Source organism: Eleutherodactylus coqui, chromosome 7 (assembly GCF_035609145.1).
Source record: "Eleutherodactylus coqui strain aEleCoq1 chromosome 7, aEleCoq1.hap1, whole genome shotgun sequence".
NCBI lineage: Eukaryota > Metazoa > Chordata > Amphibia > Anura > Eleutherodactylidae > Eleutherodactylus > Eleutherodactylus coqui.
The window spans coordinates 73375723-73400494 of NC_089843.1; the positions used below are offsets into that span (position 1 = coordinate 73375723).

At 46.7% G+C, this 24772-nt stretch overlaps 1 protein-coding gene across 2 annotated transcripts in view; it reads right to left on the reverse strand.

The window, feature by feature from the left end:
• RBPJ (recombination signal binding protein for immunoglobulin kappa J region) overlaps window positions 1–24772 on the reverse strand; it is a 54658-nt gene that overhangs the window by 22027 nt on the left and 7859 nt on the right. Inside the window, exon 1 of one of the 2 annotated variants that reach the window (XM_066573212.1) lies at window positions 5640–5735. The exons of the other annotated variant lie outside the window; for it this stretch is intronic. Coding sequence (XP_066429309.1) covers window positions 5640–5710 — 71 coding nt within the window. The 5' untranslated portion in view covers window positions 5711–5735. Of the gene's footprint in view, window positions 1–5639; window positions 5736–24772 lie in introns of those variants that run through there. 2 annotated transcript variants of the gene reach the window in all.

The window sequence follows — 24772 nt, forward strand, 5'->3', positions numbered from 1 at the left end:
TGGGGCTACCTTATGAAGTTTAGAGAACGCTAAAGCCCCAAATTATACAAGACGACTGTCGCTCAGTTACTGGCATCAGAGCGGGACAGATAGTTCCCGCCCGCCTGCATTCACATTAAGCAAGCTGTCGCTCATAGATGAACGGTGGCCCGTTTACACGAACGACGCATGGGCAGACCAACGATGATTTTTTTTAAGTTAACGTGAAAGATTCAATCAGTGATTTATTGCTATAGTCAGGCTCTGATTGCATGCGTTCACACAGCACAACCAATGGGCAAACCGCTCAATTTAACGAGAGATTGGAATGATAATCATGCTGTACAAAAAGGGACATAGCTCCATTTAGATAGGATGAATGTCGGGCAAACGATGTCCAACACTCGTCCCCCCACATACTCACTCATGCACCTGCACAGGAGCTAGTATCACAGCGGGGAGGCTGCAGATTTCTCTACTCGCGCTCCCCCGCCCCTCTCCATTGACATAACATGGTGGCGGTTCAGTACTGAGCGGCCACTATATACACTGAGCGATAAGCGATCAGCTCATCCTCCATGCTGCATAAACGATAGACGATGAGCTGATTGCTCAGTGTAAATAGCAGCTGTTTAATAGTGAACAGCTGCTATGTTAAGTCAATGGAGAGGGGCGGGGGAGCAAGGAAACACAGGGACAAGTGTTGGGCATTGTTTGCCCGACATTCGTCCCTTCTAAATGGAGTTTTAGGAGTCAACGTCATTATCAAGGCTGAGGACAGCAATCCTGAAGAACATCTCCGGCACAGCATATATGGTGCTCCGACACAATTTTGATGACTTTACCTTCTTAAACATGGCGAAAATGAATGGTCTAGAAAAACCTTCCCATGCGAGTGGATATGTAGACTTAACTAGTATTCCTCCTCCTCTCATGCTTTTTTGGGGGATATTTGTTGACCCCAGCAGCAGGGATAGGGTGTAAAAAGTGACACTCTGTGAGGGGGGGGGGGCGAGTACGCTCAAGCTGCCCTCATGGATCCGATTGATGAGGGTGGCTGAAACTAACTTTTTTCACTTTGTTTACTTTTATCCGATCTGCGTTATCCATTGGATAAGGCCGATCGCATTACTGGGGGTGGGGTGAAGCTCCATGTGGCCCCCCCATATAAGCTCCAGGTTGTCTGCTGCCTCCAGCAGCTGACAGCATGGAGCTGTCACATTCACAGCCTGCAGGGCTTTAATCTGCAGAGAAAGCGTGTCTTTATGGCCCTGGAGATTAAAGCCCACTAAAGCAGGGTGTAAAAAGTCTATGGGGTGGTCACTAAGGTGTTAAAGGGGTTTAGAGGAAAACGAAAAAACATGGCTACTTTCTTCCAGGAGTGAATGGGGCTGAGCTGCAGCATCACACACAACCTATGGACAGATGCAAGAAAAAAAAGCCATGTTTTTCTTTAAAAAAAAAAACTCTTAAAAAACACACTTTCATCCAGTTGCCCCAGAAATGGGCATCTCCCACCATCATGGCTAGTAGAGGGCGTTCCTCCGGCGATTAGATTCCTTAAGGGACAAGTCTGTCTAATGACAACCTGATCACGTAGCGCCGCAGAAACAGATTTGTTGGTTGGTAGCCTAGAAAAGAAAGGACTTTCCCAGAAACCAATACAAGAAGAAAAAAGTAAACTATAAAAACTCTTTAATCGTGGTTTTTTTTCCAACCACATAGGGCAGAGAAAGTGACAGATGACTGACTGCAATTAAGGAGCACTAAAAATCATTTCAGTGCCCATAAACATAATGTGGAACCCCGGAAGTAAGGAGTGTAACACTTATTATTCCTGTGTCCATTTGGAAGCAAAGCTTTAGAGAAAAGAACAAAGTGTTAAAAGGAATCCTCAATGTATCTGAGAATACGAGCGCCGAGCCGCATTACGTAGAGGAGGTCCCCCTGCGATATGAGCCTTTACTCCTACAGTGGTCACTAATGGACCCGGCAGTTTAATGGGCTCTACTTCCTTTATAACGATTGTGGTAACATCCTTCATAAACGACGTATTACAAGAAGTCTACCAAGCAGGTAATCGTTCATTTTGACAACAAAAGTGTCTCAGTGCTTGTTCCCCTCATGCGGACAGCAGTACGACGGCCCCGACCGAACTGACTTTTTCCGCCTCCCACCCCCAAAGAAAATTATGTTCTACACTGCTATAATGTACCCAGGATGAAGAGAAGTAGGGAGGGAAAAAAGACGGCTAACGGGCAACTAAATAACCATGTATAAGTACATGAGGGGACAATACAAGGATCTCTCCCATGATCTGTTTATACCCAGGACTGCGACGGCAACAAGAGGGCATCCGCTACATTTAGAAGAAAGCAGGTTTCATCGCCAACATAGAAGGGGTTCTTTACTGTAAGAGCAGTTAGACTGTGGAACTCTCTGCCTGAGGACGTGGTGATGGCAAAATCCATAGAGGAGTTTAAAAAGGGACTTGATGTCCTTCTGGAAAACAAGGACATTATAGGATATAAATCTTAGGTTAACTGTTAATCTGGGTATACAGGCAGGTAGGAACTATTAGAGGTTGATCCAGGGAACAGTCTGATGGCCATTAGGGAGTCGGGAAGGAATTTTCCTCCAAATGGGATAATTGGCTTCTGCCTCTTGGGGTTTTTGCCTTCCTCTGGATCAACAACACAGGAGGATAGACAGACTGGACTAGATGGACATTGTCTCCATTCGCCTTACATACTATGTTACTATGTTAATTCTCCGCGGTCAGCCTTTCTGTCGCGGGATACCACAACGCCCGTGGACAGGACAGGGGGCCTTATGGCTCCTGCACACTTGCGTTTTTCTTGCACGTTTTTTCACGCGATTGTCAATGGGATTTAAAAATGTTAAAAACGCATCACACAAAAATTGCAAAGCACCAACTTGCGATGCGTTTTTAACATCAGAAAGTCCCAGTGACAATCGCGTGAAAAAAACGCAAGTGGGTGTGAGCCCTAACTATCAGTGTTAGATTGCCTCGTATTATGCCAAAGGCAATAGTCTCATATGTTGGAAGAACAGACTGGATGTGGTCCTGGCCACCAATGAAGTAGTGGACACATATGTATGAGGTGAAGCGGTAAGGAGGGGTTCACATCCGCTTCTGATGCAGATTCAGCATGAATCAGTGGAAGACAAAGTGCTGCATGCAGAGCAGCTTCTTCAGCGGTATAATCCGGGCGGCTGAGCAGAACGCGAACGGACACCATTAGAGTTAACAGGATCCATTTGTCTCATGACGGAAGTGAATGGTGGTAGAGCCGGTCCGACAGGGAATTCTCCTTTCCTGCTCCCCGAATGGAACCCCTGATGCAGACGTGAAAACGCCCTGAGAATTCCAGTGACCCGCCAGTCCTAGACAAAGATGGCTGCGGCGCTCCTGACGCACACGGTGCACTAGTATGCACGATCAGTGCACGACACTACATGCTGCTCATGTGGGTCAGTTTGGCCATCTTTATCCAGAACGGAAGAATCCCTTTCATGCAGGTGTTCATATTCCTACGGAGCCAAAAAAAAAAAGGGTCTGACAAGACTATTACTGCATGGAGGTATTATCATTCAATAGCAGTGGGCACCCTAAGAGACCACCATAACCTGGCCCATAAAGCTGGAGACGGCCACATCAGAGACAGAACATAACCATACATGATGGATTGCGGAATTCCCAGTGAGATGCATTGCCTGCACAGAATGGTTGGGTGTCAGAGTTACTGAATCAGTAGTCTAAGCCACTGTTCCCCAACTCCAGTCCTCAGGGACCGCCAACAGGTCATGTTTTCAGGATTTCCTCAGTGTTGTACAGGTGATGTAATTCTTGTCAGCGCTTCACACATTGCCACAGGTGTTCTTACCATAGGATATCCTGAAAACATGACCTGTTGGTGGTCCCCGAGGACTGGAGTTGGGGACCTCTGGTCTAAGAGGTCTGAGTGCTCTTTGGAGACCTGCAGGCTTACCGACTCCATGATGGGACTTGATGTACTATAGAGCCTTCTGTCAAACATACACATGGCTATCCCGACGCCATCCCCACCACAAGGCGTTCTCGTCACCCAGAGGAGGTGTACACAGTCCGCTCTTCCTTTTAGGCTGGGTTCACACAGGGCGGATTTGCTGCAGTTTTGCCAGTGCGGTTTTGTCGCAGAAGAACTGCTTCTGCAGCAAAACGGCTTCAAAGGTTAATTTTGGCTTGCGGATTTTCTTGCGGAAAAATCCGCAAGCGATTTTTCAGCAGCGCTTTTTTACTTTTTGCCGCGGATTTTGCTGCGTCCATAGAGGTCTATGGACAAAAAAGGGCCGTGGAAAAGACAATGGAATGGACATGCTGCTTCTTTAAAAATCGCGCCGCAGTTGCATTTCTGCACTGCGGCTGTGCGGAAAAAAATCCGTCCTGAGAACAGCTTTTTTCCAAAACTCATTTGTGCTGCATTGCACTGCAAACGCAGCAGTTTTGCCGCAGTGCGGATATGTAACGGCAATCAGCGGCAATTCCGCCCTGTGTGAACCCAGCCTTATGGTCTTCAATGTATGTCTTATACAAATACAAAATGCCAAGTCAAGAGAAAATCCTCATCTTTTAAACTAAAAGGGAAGCTTTTTAAAATGCTATTTTTGGTATCTTTTAGTCATTTCCTTTCTCCTGAGCTGGCTGGAAGTCACGTTCATACGGCATGATGTGCCGCACAAGTTGTGGGGACAATCCTGCACACGGGTGTATACAGAGGTTTGCTAGAGATCTATAACAAATTCACAGTCGGCTGGGACCAAAAAGTCACAGGCAAACCCAAAATGCAGGCCAACCACTAAAACTCAAAACAATGCGGATTCATAGAAAAGACTGAAACCAAACTCTGAAGTGCTCCGTCACCATCTACAAACATCTACTGCTGCGTGTGGTCAGGTGGTTGAGGTGGAAACAACCCCGATGCCGCTCAGCCAGCAACACAAGAAGAAACACAAAGGATTACAAGAAGTTCAGTTATAAACCCGGGAGGAATAGGAGAAGCCCAGCGGGCCACGCTAGTGCTGCGGGAGGGAAGGTGGATGCAATTACATCATTGTTATAATGGCTAGATCCACAATATAGCACATAAATGGTCAACCGGCTGACTATGAAGAGTCCGTGTGCTTCACGTGTAGCAGGCAACCCGCTGAGAAACACACACTCTTCAGACTGTTTTTGAAGTGCAGTTAACACGCATGGCAAACACTCCGCGGAGGTGCCATGTGGGACACAACCTTGCCGATGCCTCGGGTTATTTCTCCGGAAAAAAATAAAAAAAATGTAAAAAAAATAAGTGCATAATTGGGGAAAAAAAATAACTAAAAAGTCACTTGTAAGAAGCCAGCTGGGACATTTCCCAGACAACGCAACATACAAGAATGCACTTTCCAGTTGGTCCTTTGCTACAGTTTAACAAAGTGCTACATTTACTTCTATAGATTATAGAATCTAAACCACAGGCTACAGAAAAAAATATAAAAATAAAAAATTATTAAGTCTTTGAGTTCAAAAAACAAAAAAACTTAGCTTAAAGCAAAAAGCTGGATCCACCTGCCATGTAGAAGCTGAAGCTGCCATAGCCGAGCGGCGTCTGCCCTACCTGAAGCCGTTTCTGACCAGGCTATGGAGCCTCCAGTCCATGGTCAGCGGGCGTCTCTCCAGCCAGTTCATGTGTGGAGGTCAGAGAAGACTCCGAGAGCAGTTCAGCTTTACCAGAGCTGCTCGAGATCTAACCACATATTGTAGGTGGAAGCGTTTCCTCTTTACTGAGAACGAAGGCAACTACCCAGACATGACGGGGGAGATGAAAGTGTAAGAAAAAAAAAAAAAGGGTCAAGAACTACTAATTTTTAAGAAAGGATCTTGGCAGGACAGGTGCAAGAGGTCCACAACCAGCAGATATCCCTCACAGCAATCATGTACACAGCAGTATGTCTGATGCACATGCTTATTCCGGTATCAACGTAGTTAATAAGCATTTTAGTTACAAGTTAGATATATAGTCAATTTTTGCATCAGTTGATAAATGTAGGAAGGCAATGCTGATCCAAAGCGATACTTGCAGGTGGCTAATGTTATACTGGGCAGCACTACAGACTGAATACACCGCACCTCCAGTAGACATATTATGTATATTCCATTAAGGGGTCTGTTAAAAGGGGTTCCTAAAGTTTTTTTTTAAATAACCTCAGATACTCCTTTAGATAAGAACCCAGTAGCAGTCCACCTTATGAGCCCTGAATGCTTTAGGGAGAAGCACATGGAAGAATGCCAGAACAAAAAGACTGTGGGTTTAATAGCACTTTCATTAAAAGCAAAACTAAGTTATAAAAAAGTTTGTAAGCCGCTAAAAATATTTTATATTCTTGAGGGAAAAAAGGGACCAAAAATAAATGACTTAAACGTATAATCTCCTTGGCTTGCTGCACTGACCATGCAGTTAAACCCCGGAAGATTTCCGTGGACAGCTCTAATGCTGAAATGTGCAGAGCACTGAGCTGTCATCAGAAATCTTCTGGGGTTTTTATTGCATTGTTGACTCATTTAATAAACCTGCCTTGTGAGGCATGACATGGTAATAATAAACCTGCCACTGATGGGGTTAAATTGGTTTTGCCAAAGTTATCCCCTATCTTGTATAAAAAGGGAAAAAGTTCTAAGTGTCTGATCTGTGGGTGTCCAACCACAAGACTTGGGATCCAGTGTCCCCTCGTATTAATGGAGCGGTCAAGCAAGCATGTTGCCGTTCCATATATCACTGCCAAGCACTGTACCTTGAAGGCTGAAGTCAGGCCACATCCTGAAACTATGGGGTGAGAGGGAAACCGCCTGTGCAAATTACTGATTGGAAACAATGCGTTAAGACGTGCAAATGTGTATTGTATTGCATTGTAGCAGTCCGTGTTACACAAAACAGGCAGCCTCCTAGGTCCCGACATGGTACGTGGCAGACCTAGCAGCCTTTGTTACACCCTTAGTTGCAATGGCCACCCACAGCAGAGATTCAATAGACCGTGGTCCTTCCTGCTATATGATAGAAGTGACAGAGAAAATTCATTAACTTTTAAAGGGCAGCTTCAGGCGGATGCATTTGTGCATGCAAAATATATGCGAGCAATACGCAGAGAATAGAACTGACCGATGCCAATCAGTTCATCCACATTAATAGTTTGCACGCAAAAAAAATAACTAAAAATCGATTGTTTCATTTTCCTGCGTATTTGCACACCCATAGAAGTTTATGGGGGGTGCGCAAATGAATGCACAATATGCGCAATTCTGTACAAAAAAAAAAAAAAAATACATACATCTGAACCTCGTTAGGCTAAATAGATTTTCAAATCAGGGCGAGGGTTGCAAGCCTCGTGTGTGGGAAAAAGTACAGTACTATGCGCAGATGTGTGCGAAACAAAAAAAAAATGTCACTGCATTAATATATGTTGCGCATAAATGTGCTAATTGGCTCATACGCTCGTCTAAAGCAGCCCTTAGACTTGAGCCCCCGCACCCTCTCTTTCCATTCGGTCTAATGTTGTATGGGGTCCCGCGGCGAGCAGGATACGGGTAAAGACGATTGTATTTCAGAGCCCGCGTTGCTCTATAGAAGACGGCTTGGAATGATTGCTAGCTTGATTTGGACAAACAGTTCCTGGATTCCACTTGTGTGTTTGGTGTTAACGAGTATCTTCCCGGTAATCTATGACTTGCTTGCTCTCTCCGGCAGCAGGCGCGGTCCTGACCAATCATACCGGCTCGCCTCTATTGTTGAGTTGGTAGTCAAGACCCCTTGTTTGTCTCTGGGAAACACGGCTTTACGTCAACAGTTTACTTGGGCAAAGAAACTGAGACCTCGGTAAACACTGAGACTTACTGCCTGTCCAGCGCGGAAATGCCGGTCCGTGGTTCAGCAGCAAACCAGAGTCTTGCCATGTGATGAGCCGAAACTTCAAGTCCTTACCATTTCTTGATATCAAAATTTACATTTTATTGACTACCTTGTAAAAAGGCTTCTCTAACATCCTGTTAACCCCTTCCAATCCACTGTCTGACCTCTGAAGACATTATGATTTAAGGCGGTACAGCTCCAATGTTGGAAGACGTCCAACGGGGTTCTCTTACTGTATATTGCCAGCCTCTCTTCTGTCGGAGCCTATCCAACGTGTCACCTCATGCAGTACTGGCTTTAGTCAGAATATAGCTCCATTGTATAACAGCAGAAGGAAAACCAGAATACAAATTGGATTGGAGAGCGTTAATACGGGTGTACTTGTCCCTTTACCACCACATTCACCATGGAGGAGTACAATAGGTTCACTGCCTGAAATCTGGGTCTCCATAGGCAGTAGTAGGCTGGATTTACATGGGCGACTACAAGTTGCGCCCTAGAGGCTCAGGCGCAAATCGCATTGCACTTTATGCCCAATTCTCACGAAACTAAAACATGCTTCAGTTTTTCCATCTTGCACCATCACACGGGGCATCAGGGTGGCACTATTCTCAAGATCAAGAGGGGGGTTCTAGCGGTTAGTCCCTCCCTCAGCAATCACCTACCTTGTGATTATCCTATCTCTTTAGTAGGAAACCCCTAATCTTGTTACTGGTGCCACACTCACCACTAAGATCTCTAACGGATCAACCCAACTTTCCAAAGAACATATGTATAGATAATGCCATAGAAGACCAGCTGCCATCTCCCATGTACAACCCAACTGTCACCTACATGAGAACTTCCCCAACTTACAGTACTGGCCGTATCCCAGCACTCACCCCGAATGATAAATACAATTACTCAGACTGGAAAATGAAACAACACACATTCCTTTCTGGACGGACGCCAGCGGGAGAAGAGACATAACATCTCCGCTGCAGAGGGAAGATGTAATCCATCGGAGGGGGGGAGCCCTGACTCCGCGTTCCGGCCCAGACAGTGCGGGATTATTCTGGCATCTGTGCAGGACTGGAGACTGTCAAGGCACAGAGAAGTGGAAGCGGCATGCCAAGCTTTATATACTCCACTCTTCCTCCTACACAGGCTGATTAATAGAGTGCGGCCCTGCAAAGGAGTTGTTCCAGCAGCTGCAAGTCCTGCCCAAAACACTGCTCACCACCAACACACCCCCATGCATGGTATTTAATGCCTACAGCAAAAAGGGTTAAGCGTTAGGCTTCATGCACACGGCACGCACGGATTTACGCAGCGGATGACCTGTTTTTTTTTGTCGCGTATTTGAATTAAAAGTACTTGCAGATGATCGTGTATTCTTTGATGATCAATGGAGATCAAAGCTCAGGAGCCAGCCATCGCGTAGTCATGATAAAATACAGCAGGCGGTGTCTTTAGATCCGCTCCTAGAAAACGCAATGCAAGTCCGCGGGTGTGCGGGGCGCGCAGCACACTACATTATATTCTATGGCCAACCTGAACAGCGGATTTCAGGCACTTTTTGCACTTATCACACTTACAAAATGGCAAGAAAAGTTGGTAGGCTTAGTGGAAGACGGGGCCTCCGAGGGCCGACACGCTGCAAGCCATGGGACATTCAAAATCTGCCGGCTACCTGCGCAATTGTGATAAGCAATAGAGAGGAGCGAGCATACTCGGTAAGGCGATATACTCGAGAGAGCATCGCCTTTTTTTAGTACCTGCTGGCTCGTCCCTGAAGATTCGGTGGGGGCCGTGGGGGTGAGCGGGGGGTTGCGGAGGGGATCGGAAGGGAGAGAGAGAGGGATCTCTCTCACTCTCCTCCACGCTCCCCCTTGCTGCCCCACGCCGCCCCCAACCCCTGCGGATCGCCCGAATCTTCAGGGACGAGCCAGCAGGTACTTGAAAAAGGCGATGCTCTCTCGAGTATATCGCCTTACCGAGTATGCTCGCTCATCTCTACTAAGCAATTATCAATGGCTGAAAGCTGCCTGCAATTCTGCAGTTAGATCTGTGGGTTTTGGTGCAGAAATCTGCAGCTCTGTGAAAGGAAGCTGAAGCTGTATTCAATATTTGGAGTCTTTGAACCACATGAAAATAAAAAAAACCTGTGTTTACAAAAACACATGTAGATTCTAGAAATGCACGTGGTAACTACAAAAAAACGCTTGTGGCTTTTAAATGCTTTTTTTGCTGCAGAAATGCACAAAAAAAAAATTAAAAAACAACTAAGTGTGACGGTGGTCTTCCTACACTAGAATCTGGTGTACATTATAGTGCACGCATACACCAGCTCACAGCCGGCATCGGTTTGCAGTTCTGACACAGACATCCAAAGATGCGCCAAATTTTAAGACACCTCTATTTGGTGAACGAAAACCTATGGAGAGGTTTGACGGACGCGCTGGGATCTTTGCATAAAGCCAAAGTAGACCGCAAAAATATTGTGCAAATAGCTTTAGGTTTGGAAGTTTTTGAGGCGGATGGTCGAAGTAGTGTCCATTGAGAAGATCCATTTTTAATCTCCGGAAATTCCCTTTAAGATGTGAATTTACAAGCTGCAGTCCCTTACGGAGGACCGGTCAGTTCGGCACATCATCTTCACGGCTTTAACTAAATTACACCAAATTAAATGGAATGGTGCAAAAGCACAGCCTCATTTTTGGTGCAGTGATTCAGTTATCAGGATGTGCCATGTCCTCTCACAATCAAAACTGTCTGCATACCGTTATAGCCAGCTCACCAAATGTTTAAGTGGCATTTCTAGGGCACCGCCGCCCACCATCTCTGCTAGTCCTGAAGCCACATACTGGTCAGTCATATGAAAACTTGCATTTGAGGGGCCAAAGTGAGGGGTTGTCCCGCGGCAGCAAGTGGGTCTATACACTTCTGTATGGCCATATTAATGCACTTTGTAATGTACATTGTGCATTAATTATGAGCCATACAGAAGTTATAAGAAGTTTTTCACTTACCTGCTCCGTTGCTGGCATCCTCGTCTCCATGGTTGCCGTCTAATTTTCGCCGTCTAATGGCCAAATTAGACGCGCTTGCGCAGTCCGGATCTTCTCAATGGGGCTCCGTGTAGCTCCGCCCCGTCACGTGCCGATTCCAGCCAATCAGGAGGCTGGAATCGGCAATGGACCGCACAGAAGCCCTGCGGTCCACCGAGGGAGAAGATGCCGGCGGCCATCTTCACCGGGTAAGTAAGAAGTCACCGGAGCGCGGGGATTCAGGTAAGCGCTGTCCGGTGATCTTTTTTAACCCCTGCATCGGGGTTGTCTCGCGCCGAACAGGGGGGGGGGGTTGAAGAAAAAAAAACCCCGTTTCGGTGCGGGACAACCCCTTTAAAAAAGGCATTGTCCAAAAATAAATAAAATCAAGTGCTTCCGTTCATTTCCAGTGGTAGCCAGGAACGTGAATGTTCCCAATGAATGGCTTATTCATTCAGGTACGCACCAGGCCGCTGTGTTCTTAGGATCGGTGGGGGTCCTGGTCCTGGTGGTCAAATCCCCTGCAATCGGCTACTTATCCCTTATCCTGCAAATAGCGTATAACTTATTTTGGCAGGAGGACCCCTTTAATCCATTAGTGACCTTCAATATGCTTTTTTTATGATGGTCACTAATGGCCTTTAAACATGCACACATCTTTTTAAAGGGGGTGGCTCGCCTGACTGCTGACAGCCAGGCTCCTGCTCTAACAGCCAGGAACGGAGAAACCTCAGATCCTGCCAGTTTAACCCCTTACATGCCACAATCAATAGCAACAGCAGCATGTAAGCACATGACATGGGATGGGGCTCCGTCACCCATTAGCATTCGGCAGTACGATCGCAAGATACCAATGGGTTCCCATGGCAGCCAGAAGCCTGAGAAATGCCTCGTCTGCCACATAACTGCACCTATTAGGCTGCTGTCATAGGCCTAGTAGGATGCATCATATAAGTAATGCAGTGTACTATCCTAGTGATGGAACGATTGTATCTTCCAAGTCCCCTTCAGTGCAATAAAATAAATAAATGAAGTGTCAAGAAAGTTCCAAAAAAGGATAAATTAAAGAAAAGGATCCAGTTTAAACAAACAATGAAGATTTTTTTGTCATTGATCTCACATTGTGAATACTGTAAAAACAATTTTGAAAAAGTAATACCAGAATTGCCATTTTTTTCCAATTAGGAAGCAAACCAAACGACAAAAAAACTAATAAAAAGCAATCCAAGAGTCACATGTACCTAAGGATGGTACCAATTAAAATTGCAACTTTTCCCCAATAGAAGGGGAAAAAAAACCCTTACACAACCTAACATTTCTGTTATGAGAAAAATAAAAATCCTGTGGGTCTTATGGCTTATTCAGACGACCGTATATTGGCCGGGTATTCACGCCCGGCCAATATACGGTGTCCATCTCTGCAGGGGGAGGAGGCTGGAAGAGTCGGCAGTAGTGCACTGAGCTCCCGCCTCCTCTCCACCCCTTTCAGCCCCTCATCATTATTTACAATGGGAGGGGGCGAAGCCGAGTTCCAGGACTCCACTCCGCCCCGTCCCACCCATTCCCATTGCAAATAGTGCCGAGGGGCGGAAAGGGGGTGGAGAGGAGGGGGACAGGGTGCGGCAGCTCAGAGCACTGCTCCCAGCTATTCCAGCCTCTCCTCCCCCTGCAGACAGGGACGCCGTATATCGGCCGGGCGTGAAAACCCAGCCGATATATGGTCGTCTGAATGAGCCCTTAGAATGAGAAGATTCAGATTCAATTGTTTCTCTTTCTCCCCTTGAAGACTCAGGGCATACACTTAAGTCCTGCACATTCGGGGTTTGTATGGAGGGGGATTGTGGGTTGATCCCACTCCATACAACGCCGACCCTGGCTGTTTCTTACAGCTGACACCCGCCTGTGAGCTGCTAACCTTTTCAATGTAGTAGTCAATTTTGACAGCAGCATTTGAATACCCCGATCAATGTACGGGGGCCCCGCACTGCCTCCCACGATGAAAGCACAGGGTGCAGTCTGTACACCGTAGAAACAAGACGCACCCAAAGATAGCAGAATTTACGCTTTTTCCCCCCCCACTTAGCATTTTTTTAAAGTTTGAGTACATTAAATGGTACCATTGAAAAATACAACTTGTCCCACAAAACACAAGCCCACAGAAATCTAAGTCAATGGATAAAAAAAGTTATGATTTTTTAAAGGAAGAATGGAAGGGGGAGGATAGGGGATAAGAATGAGGAAACACCAAAAACAGGGGAGAAAAAGAAAAAAAAAATTAAAAAAAAGGGCCACATCCTTATGGGGTTAAAAATGGAATTGTGCAAAAATCACAACTAGCCTTATTTTTAACAATTAAAATCTTGCAGATTGAGGTGTATGATTTAACTGTAACCTGTGGTTTGCCAAGAAGCCAACCTCACTTTTACTTCCTGCGGTCAGATAACAAAAGGAGAAGAGTTGGCAGAGAAGCCAGAAGTTCTGAGCAGCGACCAACAGACCCAAGAGCAGCAAGAAGACAGCAGAGGCGATTAGTGCCAGCCACAAACTAGCCGCTGACAATGTAAAGGATTAGGAGCCCTCCAATCTCTGGAGTTCCATCGGTCCAGCAAGAACAGTCCAGGTAGTACATGTAGCAGCGATACAAAGCCTTTTAGGAACCAACATGGAGAGCAGCCCCTATACACCACAATGGTTTTCAGGAACACAGAAATAGCAGCTAAGAATTCAAGAGAAATTCGGTTTCTGAATCACAATTGGCGTCCTCTTCCTGCACAAGGGAAGCCGCTACTCTTGCTTCTGCTTTTTATACAGATCGGACAGTGACCTTGTGGTGGGGATACCCTTCATGTCCAGGACGGCTGCTGATGACTAGTACCGCCACATACAAGCTCTGGAAGATTGTAGCGACTATACAACATGGTTATTTAGTCATAACCATCTCTTAAAAGCCGTTTATCATCAGTTGGACATTTATGTAAAGTGCCCCCCCCCCCCGTAATAAAGCATATATAATACATATTTAACACCCGTGTGACTATACCCTTTCTGCATCGAGGTTACAGCCCAGGGGCTCGGTGGTTAGCACAGTCCCTTTGCAGCACTTTGACCCGGGGTTCTCCCCTAGCTCCTCAGGTTGCCTTCCATCATACTGATAGGCCAACTGGCTTCCCATAAAGTTAACCCCCGAGTGAATAGAACAGGTTCTGTTGCTAGCCCCATGGGGACGGGGACTGATGTGAGGGACGGCCATCTCTGTACAGCGCTGCACAGTACGCTGGCGCTCAGTGAGCAGCCAGAAATAAATCAGTGACTTAAGATAAAAGCAGGCGAAATCATTCAGCATCTACCTGTTTAATAGCAGACAAATGTCAGAAGGTGATATTCCCATCATACGTCATGTCATCGTAAGGATATGCCATATCGTTAACCCTTTCCAATCCAATTTTGGATTCAGGGTTTCCTAAAAGGCTTTCTTTATTTAGCCGTTATACAACAGTGCCATCTGCTGGCTAAAGCCAGTGTGTGTGCGCAAGAGAGGCTCCGACAGTAGAGTGGCTAGCAATAGACGGTAAGAATACCCTATCGGACATCTTCTAACATTGATGCTGTACAAGCTTCAATCAGAATGTAGGATGACATCAGGCAGTGGATTGAAAGGGGTTAAGGCAGGAGTTAGACTCGGGGAGCCTTCACAGGTGCAGAATATTTCTTCTCCGTACCTGCATGTATACATGTGGAGTTTGGTGCAAAATATTCTGCGTCTTTAGATAGGTCTTGCAAAAATATATTCCACAAGTGTGAAAGGCCCCTCATACGATCAGACAAGTAACAAATCAGATAATCTGTATTAAATGGGAACCTCTCATCATCATTAACTAAATGTATGTGCTTATAGCACAGGGGTAGATGAGGCAGGAGGTGCACTTACTTACCAACTCCCCATTCCTCGCTGTCCGTCGGCCTCATCTCTGCACACACTGTTCTCTATGGGTATGCATGCGCATTGACTGCAGAGGCGAGCCCAATGCATGGACGACCCACTGGTGGACAGTGAGGGAACAAGGAGCCAAGCAACTACACCCCCGGACTCCACAACATCTGTCCTATAAGCCCATCAACTTAGTTTATAGTGCTGATGGGTGAGGACAGGTTCCCTTTAAAGGGAATGAACCAAGAACAGAACACCCGGCTCATATACCCTATTAAAGAGTATGGATGTCAGAACAGGGTCATCTGGGAAACACGGCCCCCTATAGGCCAGAGGGGCTCTGTAAGAGACTTTAAGCCATCCTTTATTACAAGGATGACCATTCGTCAATATGACTGCTGCAGGGTAAATGCCAGTGCTGGAGATCTGGATAGAACATGCTACATGCACGGCTCATGTGCCACCAGATGACATCACATCTACTGGGAACCACAAGTGATAAACAAGTCCTTGGAGGACATGTATGACGGCACACCAGCTTTGGTGGCCACTTAGCAGAACTGCATGAAGCACATTTTTTGGAAGTGATGTCTATATTGAGATTCCCAACGCTCTTCTCTAAAAATCACAAGATAATCGGGAAGAGAGAAACTTGATGAAACTCCAAGTACTGCCGTCCAACTGCTCCAACACACGCCAAACACATGGAGGGAGACAGAGGATGAGCGAGTCTACTAACAGTATATAAGAAGCCCCAGGAGAACCGCAAGCCGTTCCCAGCGACGGGGAGGCCAGAAGAGCAGCAGCAAGTTCTGCTTATTACATGGGGAGCCTCAAAGAGGACAACACTGCTATAAATCACCAAGGGGACCCGATCGGTCAGACTGCAAGACTTTATGTACACCCCGGAGACCAATCATCATATAGAAGTCTTGGAGAAAAAAGGGATCAAACAGGATAGATGAGACCACTTAAAGAGAACCTGCACTTTCCCGCTGGAGCGGTCAGGCGCCGTCAGCTCTTTCAGCACTATATAGGGCCGTCTTCAGCTGCCGGGAGGAGTTGAAAATGGGCAATGGAGGACGCGAAAGTACAAGTACTCTTATAAGGAAGGCTGTCACCTCGTTTTGGCAGTGTACACATTGTATGGTAACATGTGGGACCTTAGGAGGATAACTGTACCCTTATCTTGAAACACGCACTTCCCGCATAGTATGCACGTAACGGCCCATCTGACGGGAGGTTCACTTCCAGCTCTGGTCTCTCTCACCTCCCGCAGTCTTGATTGAGGTCTCCAGCTCTGGATGCTGAAGACGTCTTGAATTTGAAGTGCATTGCTGTGACCGATTCTCACCACTGCATATGCAATCACAATCCCAAAGGGGGGCGTTCAGTGGCAGCAGGTGGGAGTGCGCCCAGACCAGACCCACCGGTTATTTCCATACTGTGCGGGGAGCACTCCAACATTCATATTTCTGGATTGGGAATAGGCGTTCAAGACAATAAAAAGGCACCGTTACCAAGGGCCACATCTTACAATATAATTCACACTGCCAGAAGGAGGTGACAATTCCTTTAAGAGTATACTCGCTTTTGGCTGCAACTAGTTTCCAAATGCAGAAATGCACAAGCATGTGAACCTGTGCCGTCCTCCTATACAGATAGAATAGTCACAGGAGTTACTGCTGCATGTGAATATACCTTACACGGGGCAAACAAGATTCAACATGTTAGGGCTTGTTCACACTGACTATGAAGGGGCCTCGTTCCACATATCGGTGGGTTTACCAAAAGTCAGGGTCTCACTTATTACCAACTTTTACTGCCCATTTGTAGGATAGTCAATGGTGATATACCAACACCCTTGGTTAGGGTTTACTCACAGAGACCATTACTGTGCATCATATAGTGCTGTTTACTGTAGGAGTATCGCCGAAATGTGGAGCCCCTGTTTATGATAATAGAAATGAAACGGAGAACACAGCGGGCGCTAAAACATGTAACATCGCTGTTCCAGAGGGACCACTACAATCCACAAAGTTCTGAGTTTAAAAAAAAGGAAGATTTCTTTATTTTTTTGCAGTTTGTTGTAACTTTTAAGCAAAATTTAAAAAAAAAAAAACAAACAAAAAAAACCACCTCTATATACACATACATTTTAATACCGCCACATCATCAGCAATAAACCAAAGAACAAAAAAGGAAAAACCCCTGATTTAACAAGGCCATTAAACCCCCCAGTCACACTGAATCTGCAGCATACAGACAAGGGGTGCCTTTACTCGGGACGACCCGTCAGGTCAGACCCAGGAAGGAGCATCGCCAGTGAATAGAGGCGGAGCGGCCGAGGATCAGTCCAGCCCGCCACCATTCTCAGCAAGCAGGTAGTTGTTCATCGACTGCCTGTTTATACGGCTGATCAGTGGAGTCAATGGAAGCCGTCCGTCCCACAGCAATTCCAAAATGCCCATGACAGGTATGCGAGGGGTCCCTGGCCGGCATGGGGGTTGGATTTCGATGCGAGATCTCGCAGCTGGAATCGGATGCAGCCCAATTGTTCAGATTCTAGCCGATTGCCCATGTACAAATACTCTTCTGCCATCATCTTGGGCCGGTATATAGTTGTAGAAACAGTTTACAGCACTAATTCAGATTACTGCAGCTCTGCAGCAAACAGGACCCCAGACCCGAAATAAGAGTTACCCCGGAGCCACTGGCTCCTAAACTAAACATTGAATTTGGCTCCTTATTTTTTCAGTCGTCACATACTGTTAAAATAAAATGACAAAAAGGAACAAACAAACGGCAATTTTTCCATGTAGATTCCTTCTAAAACCTGGGCAGAAATCCAATATGTCCGCCACATATTTTGTGAATAGGCAAAATCTGCGAGGGGAATTTCCAATGAGACTCCGCACAGATCCACGTTATGTAGCACAGATCCACGTTATGTAGCGACACGGGAGCGTGCAGAATGCAGATTGTAGAGGAAACCATGTGGAGACATTAGCAGCAGATTCTACTCTAAACATAGCCTTCATGTGGCATACTGTGAATTACACGGATATATCTAGAGTGCCCCCCAGTACAGTGGATATATAGTGCCCCCCAGTCCAGTGGATATATAGTGCCCCCCAGTCCAGTGGATATATAGTGCCCCCCAGTACAGTGGGTATATAGAGGGAAAAAGGAATTATTGAGGCTGCAAAAGTAAAACTAAAATAACGTGGATGTATATAAGTGTGAGCAGCCTCTTATATTTGGGGGATGTGGTTGTGTTCAGAATCAGCCAATCACATGTACCTCACAGCCGCACACGGCAAGAAAAAGAAAAGACAAAAAAACGCTGCAGCGCGGCATTCCATTGGTCGGCAGAATGCTTCTAATAAGCTTTAATGCTTCTATTAGGTTAATTAGTGGTAGCCGTCTTTACCCAAGCGCCGCATGTAGGTAAACTCTTTTTTTCCCAGCTCCCATAGGTGTCTATTGGAACCTCTAGCGTTTTTCATCAAGAGATGGGTTAAAAACCTATCTTTTGACACTGCAAGATAAATCAGCGACTGAAAACGGTCGGTGATTTGCCGATTTTACAGTGGCCGATAATTGCCCCAGTGAACGGATGCATTGGAATCCAATTCTTCACATGGTAACACTTAGTTCAGACACTTTATTGCAGCAAAATAGCCACGTGAAGACTCATGTGAATGAGGCCTTAGGCTGGGTTCTCACAGGACGGATTCTCGGCGGAAAATCGCGCGGTTTGGCCGCAGCGAAAAAACCACGAGATTTCCGCCAGGAGAACCACCGCTTCAAAAACCCGCGGCAGTTTTGAAGTGGCCTGGCCGCTCGCTCTTCCGCTTCGGCCGGCGTTCCTATAGAGGAGAGCGCGGCCGCAGCGGGGGGGGGGGGGGGGGGGGGGGGGGAGAGGACATGCTGCAGTCGGCAAATCCGTATTCTGCCGGCTTAGCCGCAGCAGATTTGCCGGCCCGTGTGGACGAGATTTCTGAGAAATCTCGTCCACATGGCTGGCTAATCCTGGGATTAGCGGCCACATGCGGAATTCTGCGGCAAATCCGCCCTGTGTGAACCCAGCCTTAATCTCATGTTACATAGTAGTCAGCACTCCACTGCCGTTAGGTACAGCGATTCGGATTTCCCCCATATCAAGCTAATCTCTTCTAGGAGGATTTTTCTTAGTTGGTCTATAAAGATCTTACAGCACATCAGAAGGATCTGATTGTTGGAAGGCATCAGTGAGGAGGAGGGGACCAAAACATCTCTAAGGCATTACATATACCCTGGAGCACGGTGAAGACGTCATCAAGAAGTGGGTTACATTTGGCACAACATAGACATTACTGAGAACTGGACGTCCCACAAAAACTGAGGGAAAGAGCAGAAGTAAAACTAAGGTAGTCCAGGAGGCCAAGAGGCCGGCACCAACACTACAGGAGCTGCAGGAGTTCCTGACAAGTACTGGTTGTATAGTCATGTGACAACCATCTCCCGTATTCTTCATATGTCTGGGCTGTGGGGGAGAAGGGCAAGACGGAAATCTTTTCTAACAAAGAAAAACATCCAGGCCCGGATAAGCTTTACCAAAACCTCCATCAAGTCTTCCAAATGTATGTGAGAGAACGTTTTTTCAAACTTTTTTCAAAAAGTATGTTTGGCACAAAGCCAACACTGCGCATCACCAAGAGACCCCCGTACCCGCAGTGAGGATGGTGGACACTGTTTTTCTACTATTGGAACTGGGGCTTTAGTCAAGGTGCAGGGAAATATGAACAGATCCAAATATCAGTCCATTCTGGCACCAAAGCTTCAGCCCTCTGCTAAAAAGATGAAGATGAAGAGGAATTTCACCTTTCAGCACAACAACCCAAAAAAGTATACCTCCAAGTCACCAAAAGAATGGCTTCACCAGAAGATCAGAAAGGCAGAGCCCAGCCCTGAATCCTGGGTAACCTGTCGGTAACCTGAAGAGGGCGCTACACAGGAGATGCTCTCATAATTTGACAGATTTGGAGAGTTTTTGCAAGAAGAGTGGGCAGGAAGATTACCAAATCAAGATGTGCCATGCTGGTAGTATAAGGCCTCCTGCCCACAACCGGATGTCCGCACTGCGGATCTGCAACAAGTTGCGCTAGTAGCTTGCTATGGGAAATAGATTCTTCCTCCACACTTGCGGAAACCAATTGCGGTTTCCACGAGCGTAGGAAAAATTGCAGCATGCTCCGTTATTCTGCAGATTCCGTGCGGACGGCTTTCATTGAAAGGGGAAAAAACGAAATACATTTGAAAAATCTGTACTGTGCATGCCCGAAGGCAAGCTGCCGGGTCCATCCACAGTACAGATTGTCCGGTGACAGACCAGGTAGGCATGGACGCTATGGCTGGCAGAGCCAGATTCTGCATGCGGGACTTAAAAGGGGTTTCGTTAAAGGAAATAAAAAAAGCAATACTTACCCATTCCTTCCAGGCCGTCTTCTTACCACATCTTCTCCAGACTACTGCAGGCCCCCCGGGTCACCTCACCTCCAGCCGGCTGGATCATCTTCTTCCTGTGATGTTACGTCCATTCTCAATGTACCCAGTCACTAGTGACGTAGCTGTCGCTGCCTAGCAGGAAATGCCAAATCCTATGGCGGTACTGCGCATGCGAGCTGCCTGAGAGCGTCAAATAATATTGCAGCGCGCATGCGCAGTCTCGACAACAGTCCCGCATCGGATTCAGCATTCCCTCCTAGGCAGTGAGCGCTACGTCACTAGTGACCGGGTACACTGACCTGCAGGAAGGAGACTACCAGAATGTACGATACATCACAGGAAGATTAAGGATCCGGCCGGCTGGAGGAGCCAGGAGAAGCTGGCTGAGGAGAAGATCTGGTAAGAAGGCTGCCTGGGGAGGAATAGGTAAGGAATGATATGTTTGTTTCTCAAATGACAGAAGCCTTTTAAGTCTTTTTGGGTAGGTGTCTGTCATTAAGTCAGAGGATACATCAACAAAGTATTCATTTTAGGGTATGCATATTTATGCAACCATATTTATTTAAAAAAAAAAAAAAAGTTCACCCCAAAAAGATTATTTTGTTTTTCCGTGGAATTGTACAGATTACGGGTCCCATTGAAAATAAGTCTGAAATGATTCATCATGTTGGATTTTCTATCTCCTGTATGTACGTATACACATAGATCATCCAAAGCTCTACTGCTAGCAGTCACAGTATAATATACACCCCGCTCCATTACAGGAGCATTGGGTGCTATGGATGAAGTATGATCTGAACCAAAAATGTGTGGAACGCAGCATTTTACAACTGCGAATGGGCAGCGATTTTTCACTGCGCATGACAGCGTATCTCACGCACACCATCATGCGCCATTCTCCTGTTTTTTTTAATTTCCCCTTTTTCCGCTTAGTCGCTGCACGCATAAAAGCCGCATATATGTAGTGTAATTGCATATGTACAGCGTTTATTATGCGCCCATAGAGAATAGGGTTGTATCACGCAGTAAAATAGTCAGGAGAAGCTGTTGCGGCCGAGCTGCGAAGAAACTGACATGCCGTGCGGAATTTAAAGCCACAGCATGTCAATTTATCGGCGTCTCTGCTGCGCCCATCTCTCCGTTCTATGGGGGAAGAGATGGCCGCAGCCGAATGCAGGCAGCGAAGCCACTTTAAAACCTGCGCCGAACGGCACGAGATTTGAAGCTGCATTTCTGCGGTATTTTAGCGCAGTCTGGCTGCGGTCATTCCGTGGGATTTGTGGGATTTGCGCCCTGTGTGTCTGCAGCCTTACGTGGGACGGTCAGCTGCATTTTCCAATGTGGATGAAATTTAAAGAAAATCTGCAGTGTATACTGAACTAGGCTGCGGATTTACACCACAGATTTCACACAAGGGAGAAAAATCCGCAGTAACTTTACTTGCCATACTTATGGATTCTTCTATGGAAACAATGTATTGCAGAATCGTAAACTGTAAGACAGCACTGTCAGGGTGCGCCCCCTAGTGGCTGCAGCTCCACTGGCAGCTATTTTATGTTGCATGGCCAATTCTTTGATCCAAATTGTGTGTTCTCCATCTGAGGAAGAGCCGGACGTGTTCATTTTACAGACAGAAAGGGAACGACTGCAAAAATAACTTGTCTGCCGGACTGCGGATAGTGATCCCCTGCGGAGAAGCCCGACCGTCCATGTGTTACATGCAGAGCGCGGCACCGTTACCTACCGGAGAAGCCTTTACAGCCCTGTAGCGGGCATTGTCAGCTGGCTGGGCTCTCAGTAACCGAGCACCGATGTGACCTGTAACACTATACAAGGGCACTGCACAGCCAGAAGCCAATTATTATTAGGCTGGACACAGAACTGCAGAACGCAGGAGCCGGGTGTCAGTACCTACGTCATAGGAACATCCACAGGCCACAGCCCACAAATGTTACATGCCAGCAGCCAAGTTCTGCCTATGGCTACAGCCCGGAACTTTAAAACGCCGACCCTACATACAGGCGCAGAAAAGTTATCTTAACAGGTTAGACTGCGGCACATAAAACTTTCTTGCCTTCTCACTGGTAAGAACTTGTCTGCCTACATTTTCTCTGCATCTCTATAACATAAGGAAACCATACTCATATATATATATTTATTCATTAAAATTCTCCCCCAAGCCTGTCCAGTTACTGAAAAAAGCAGAAAGACTCCAACTGTCCGTCCTGTGGGATAATGCCAAGTGGGTAGATGTGGCCGTCGCTTGGCTTACTACTGTGGGAATCCAGCAGGTGGGCAGCCAACAACATCATTGATTAGGTCTCCTATCTCAGCGACCCTGATAAGGGAGGGGGTAACATGCCTTCACTCTCACAGACCAGCGGGTCACGCCACGCAGGCACCGGCCGCACCAATATCTACGTCTTACACTACGGACTATACATACTTTCTAGTTCATGCAAGTTTAATCATATAGATCAACTCTGTAACAAGCCTTGTGTTCCAGTATAACATCTCCGCTTTCTGTCAGTGAACGGGGAGGTTGGAGACACACAGACATTGCAATAGCCCCTTTGCCAGGACCGAGTCTAGTGAAATGCATTGGTGGTGGTGTGGCAGATTACTACATGTCGCACATTTCCACTCTTTTTTTAGTTCCAGTTTTCCCTACAATTACAGGGACACTTGGACACGGCATGTACGCAGGGATACACCTGAAAACGGGGAGGACTGTCCAATGGCGCGGATGTTTTTGTGGCTTTCCCACTACATGTGTACCTATAGGTTCCTCACACCCCGTTCAAACCGCTGCGTTAAACGATGTCAAATACCTGCGATTTCAATGGGGCTTCTCAGACGAACGTTCTAAAGTGGGGTTTCTAACGTCGCATTTTTTTAAACGCTGTCGGCTCCATTTTATTGCGTTTAAGCGCTTTTTAACGTACCTCATCACCTATTATAATGATTGGGTGCGTTAAAAAGGCTGCCGTCCGCGTTTGACGATGCATTAAAACGCGTCGTTCTACAGCCGGCTGTGGGAGAGCAGCCACAGGGCTCACTCAGACGGGCGTATTTAGCCCACCTAATACATAAACGACGCATGCTACATGTGTATCAGACTATGATAATGGCACGGAATGCACAACGGAAAAAAGTCACGCTGCTTTTACTCACGTGCGTGCATGAAAAATGCAGGTGTGAATGGCGCAGTGTTAATCACCGGGCTTATTGCACTACATGCGCAAAGAGTGCGTTATACACAAACTAAATCAGTGTTCAACAAAGTACGCTGTACCAACATGTTATTAGGGCATGCTGGGAGTTGTAGTCTCCAGGCAGCTGAAAACCCAGAGGTTAGGAACATTGGAGAAGACTTTAAGCAAAACGTGCCAGATAGCCATTCCCGGTACAAAACACTGCAATAAACCAAGTGGTACAAAGAAGCAAGACACGCCAGCCTCATCATGTGCCACGCTGGCCAGTTTGCTGCTGGTACGCTCACACCAAGCAGAAACACTACAGATTTTCCATGGAGAATATCTGCATATACGGGATGAGCCAAATCCATCAGACATCCGCAAATCCTAGCCACACGGTGTGGAAATAAGTCTGCAGCTCCCCCGATGTGCGGAGGGGGTATTACACCCACAGCATGCCAATGCATGCTGCAGATTCTCATCCCGTCAAACGAGGGAGCGACATCCGCACTCAAATCCATCTTATACTCTGCCTACAACACGCGGATCTGCGAAAATACATCTTAGAGCGGCTCCAAGACAGACAAGAGGGATTTACAATCCCCTCACCAATCCGATGGTGGGATCAGGACCTTCTTATAATAGACAGATGGGTATTGAGGGGAGATGACAGGAACCCTCCTGCAATCATTCTGCCCGTTAACACAGTGATTAACACTACAATGTGTAACATGCCATAAACAGCTGGCAGGCAAACGGCGGCCGGAACCAAAAATTAACTGCATCACACGTGGGAGCGCTCTGTAAACGCACCAAGGTGTACAGGAATATTTACCAGGGCCAAATATTTGGTTTATGACACGTTAGTTAACACCATCTGCATTACAGACTGGGGCGTTGGGTGGTTTTCGTGCTGCAATATGAACAAGGGTACAGAAAGCCGAGCGGGTGCACAGCATGCTGCGTCATCACAGGGCTGGAGGACCGCTGCGTTACACTGCAGTACTCCTGCAGAACCGAGGAGGAAGAGAAACTACACTATAGTAGGGGCTGGAATGACACAGGTTCCCACTATACATCCTCCAGGGATACAACATAATCACACATGGCTCTTTTTACTATAGTACTACATGGAACAGGATGAGCCACTCCCGGTTTTGGGGGGGGGGGGGGGGGGATTCCACCATGGAAGCCGGAATTGGC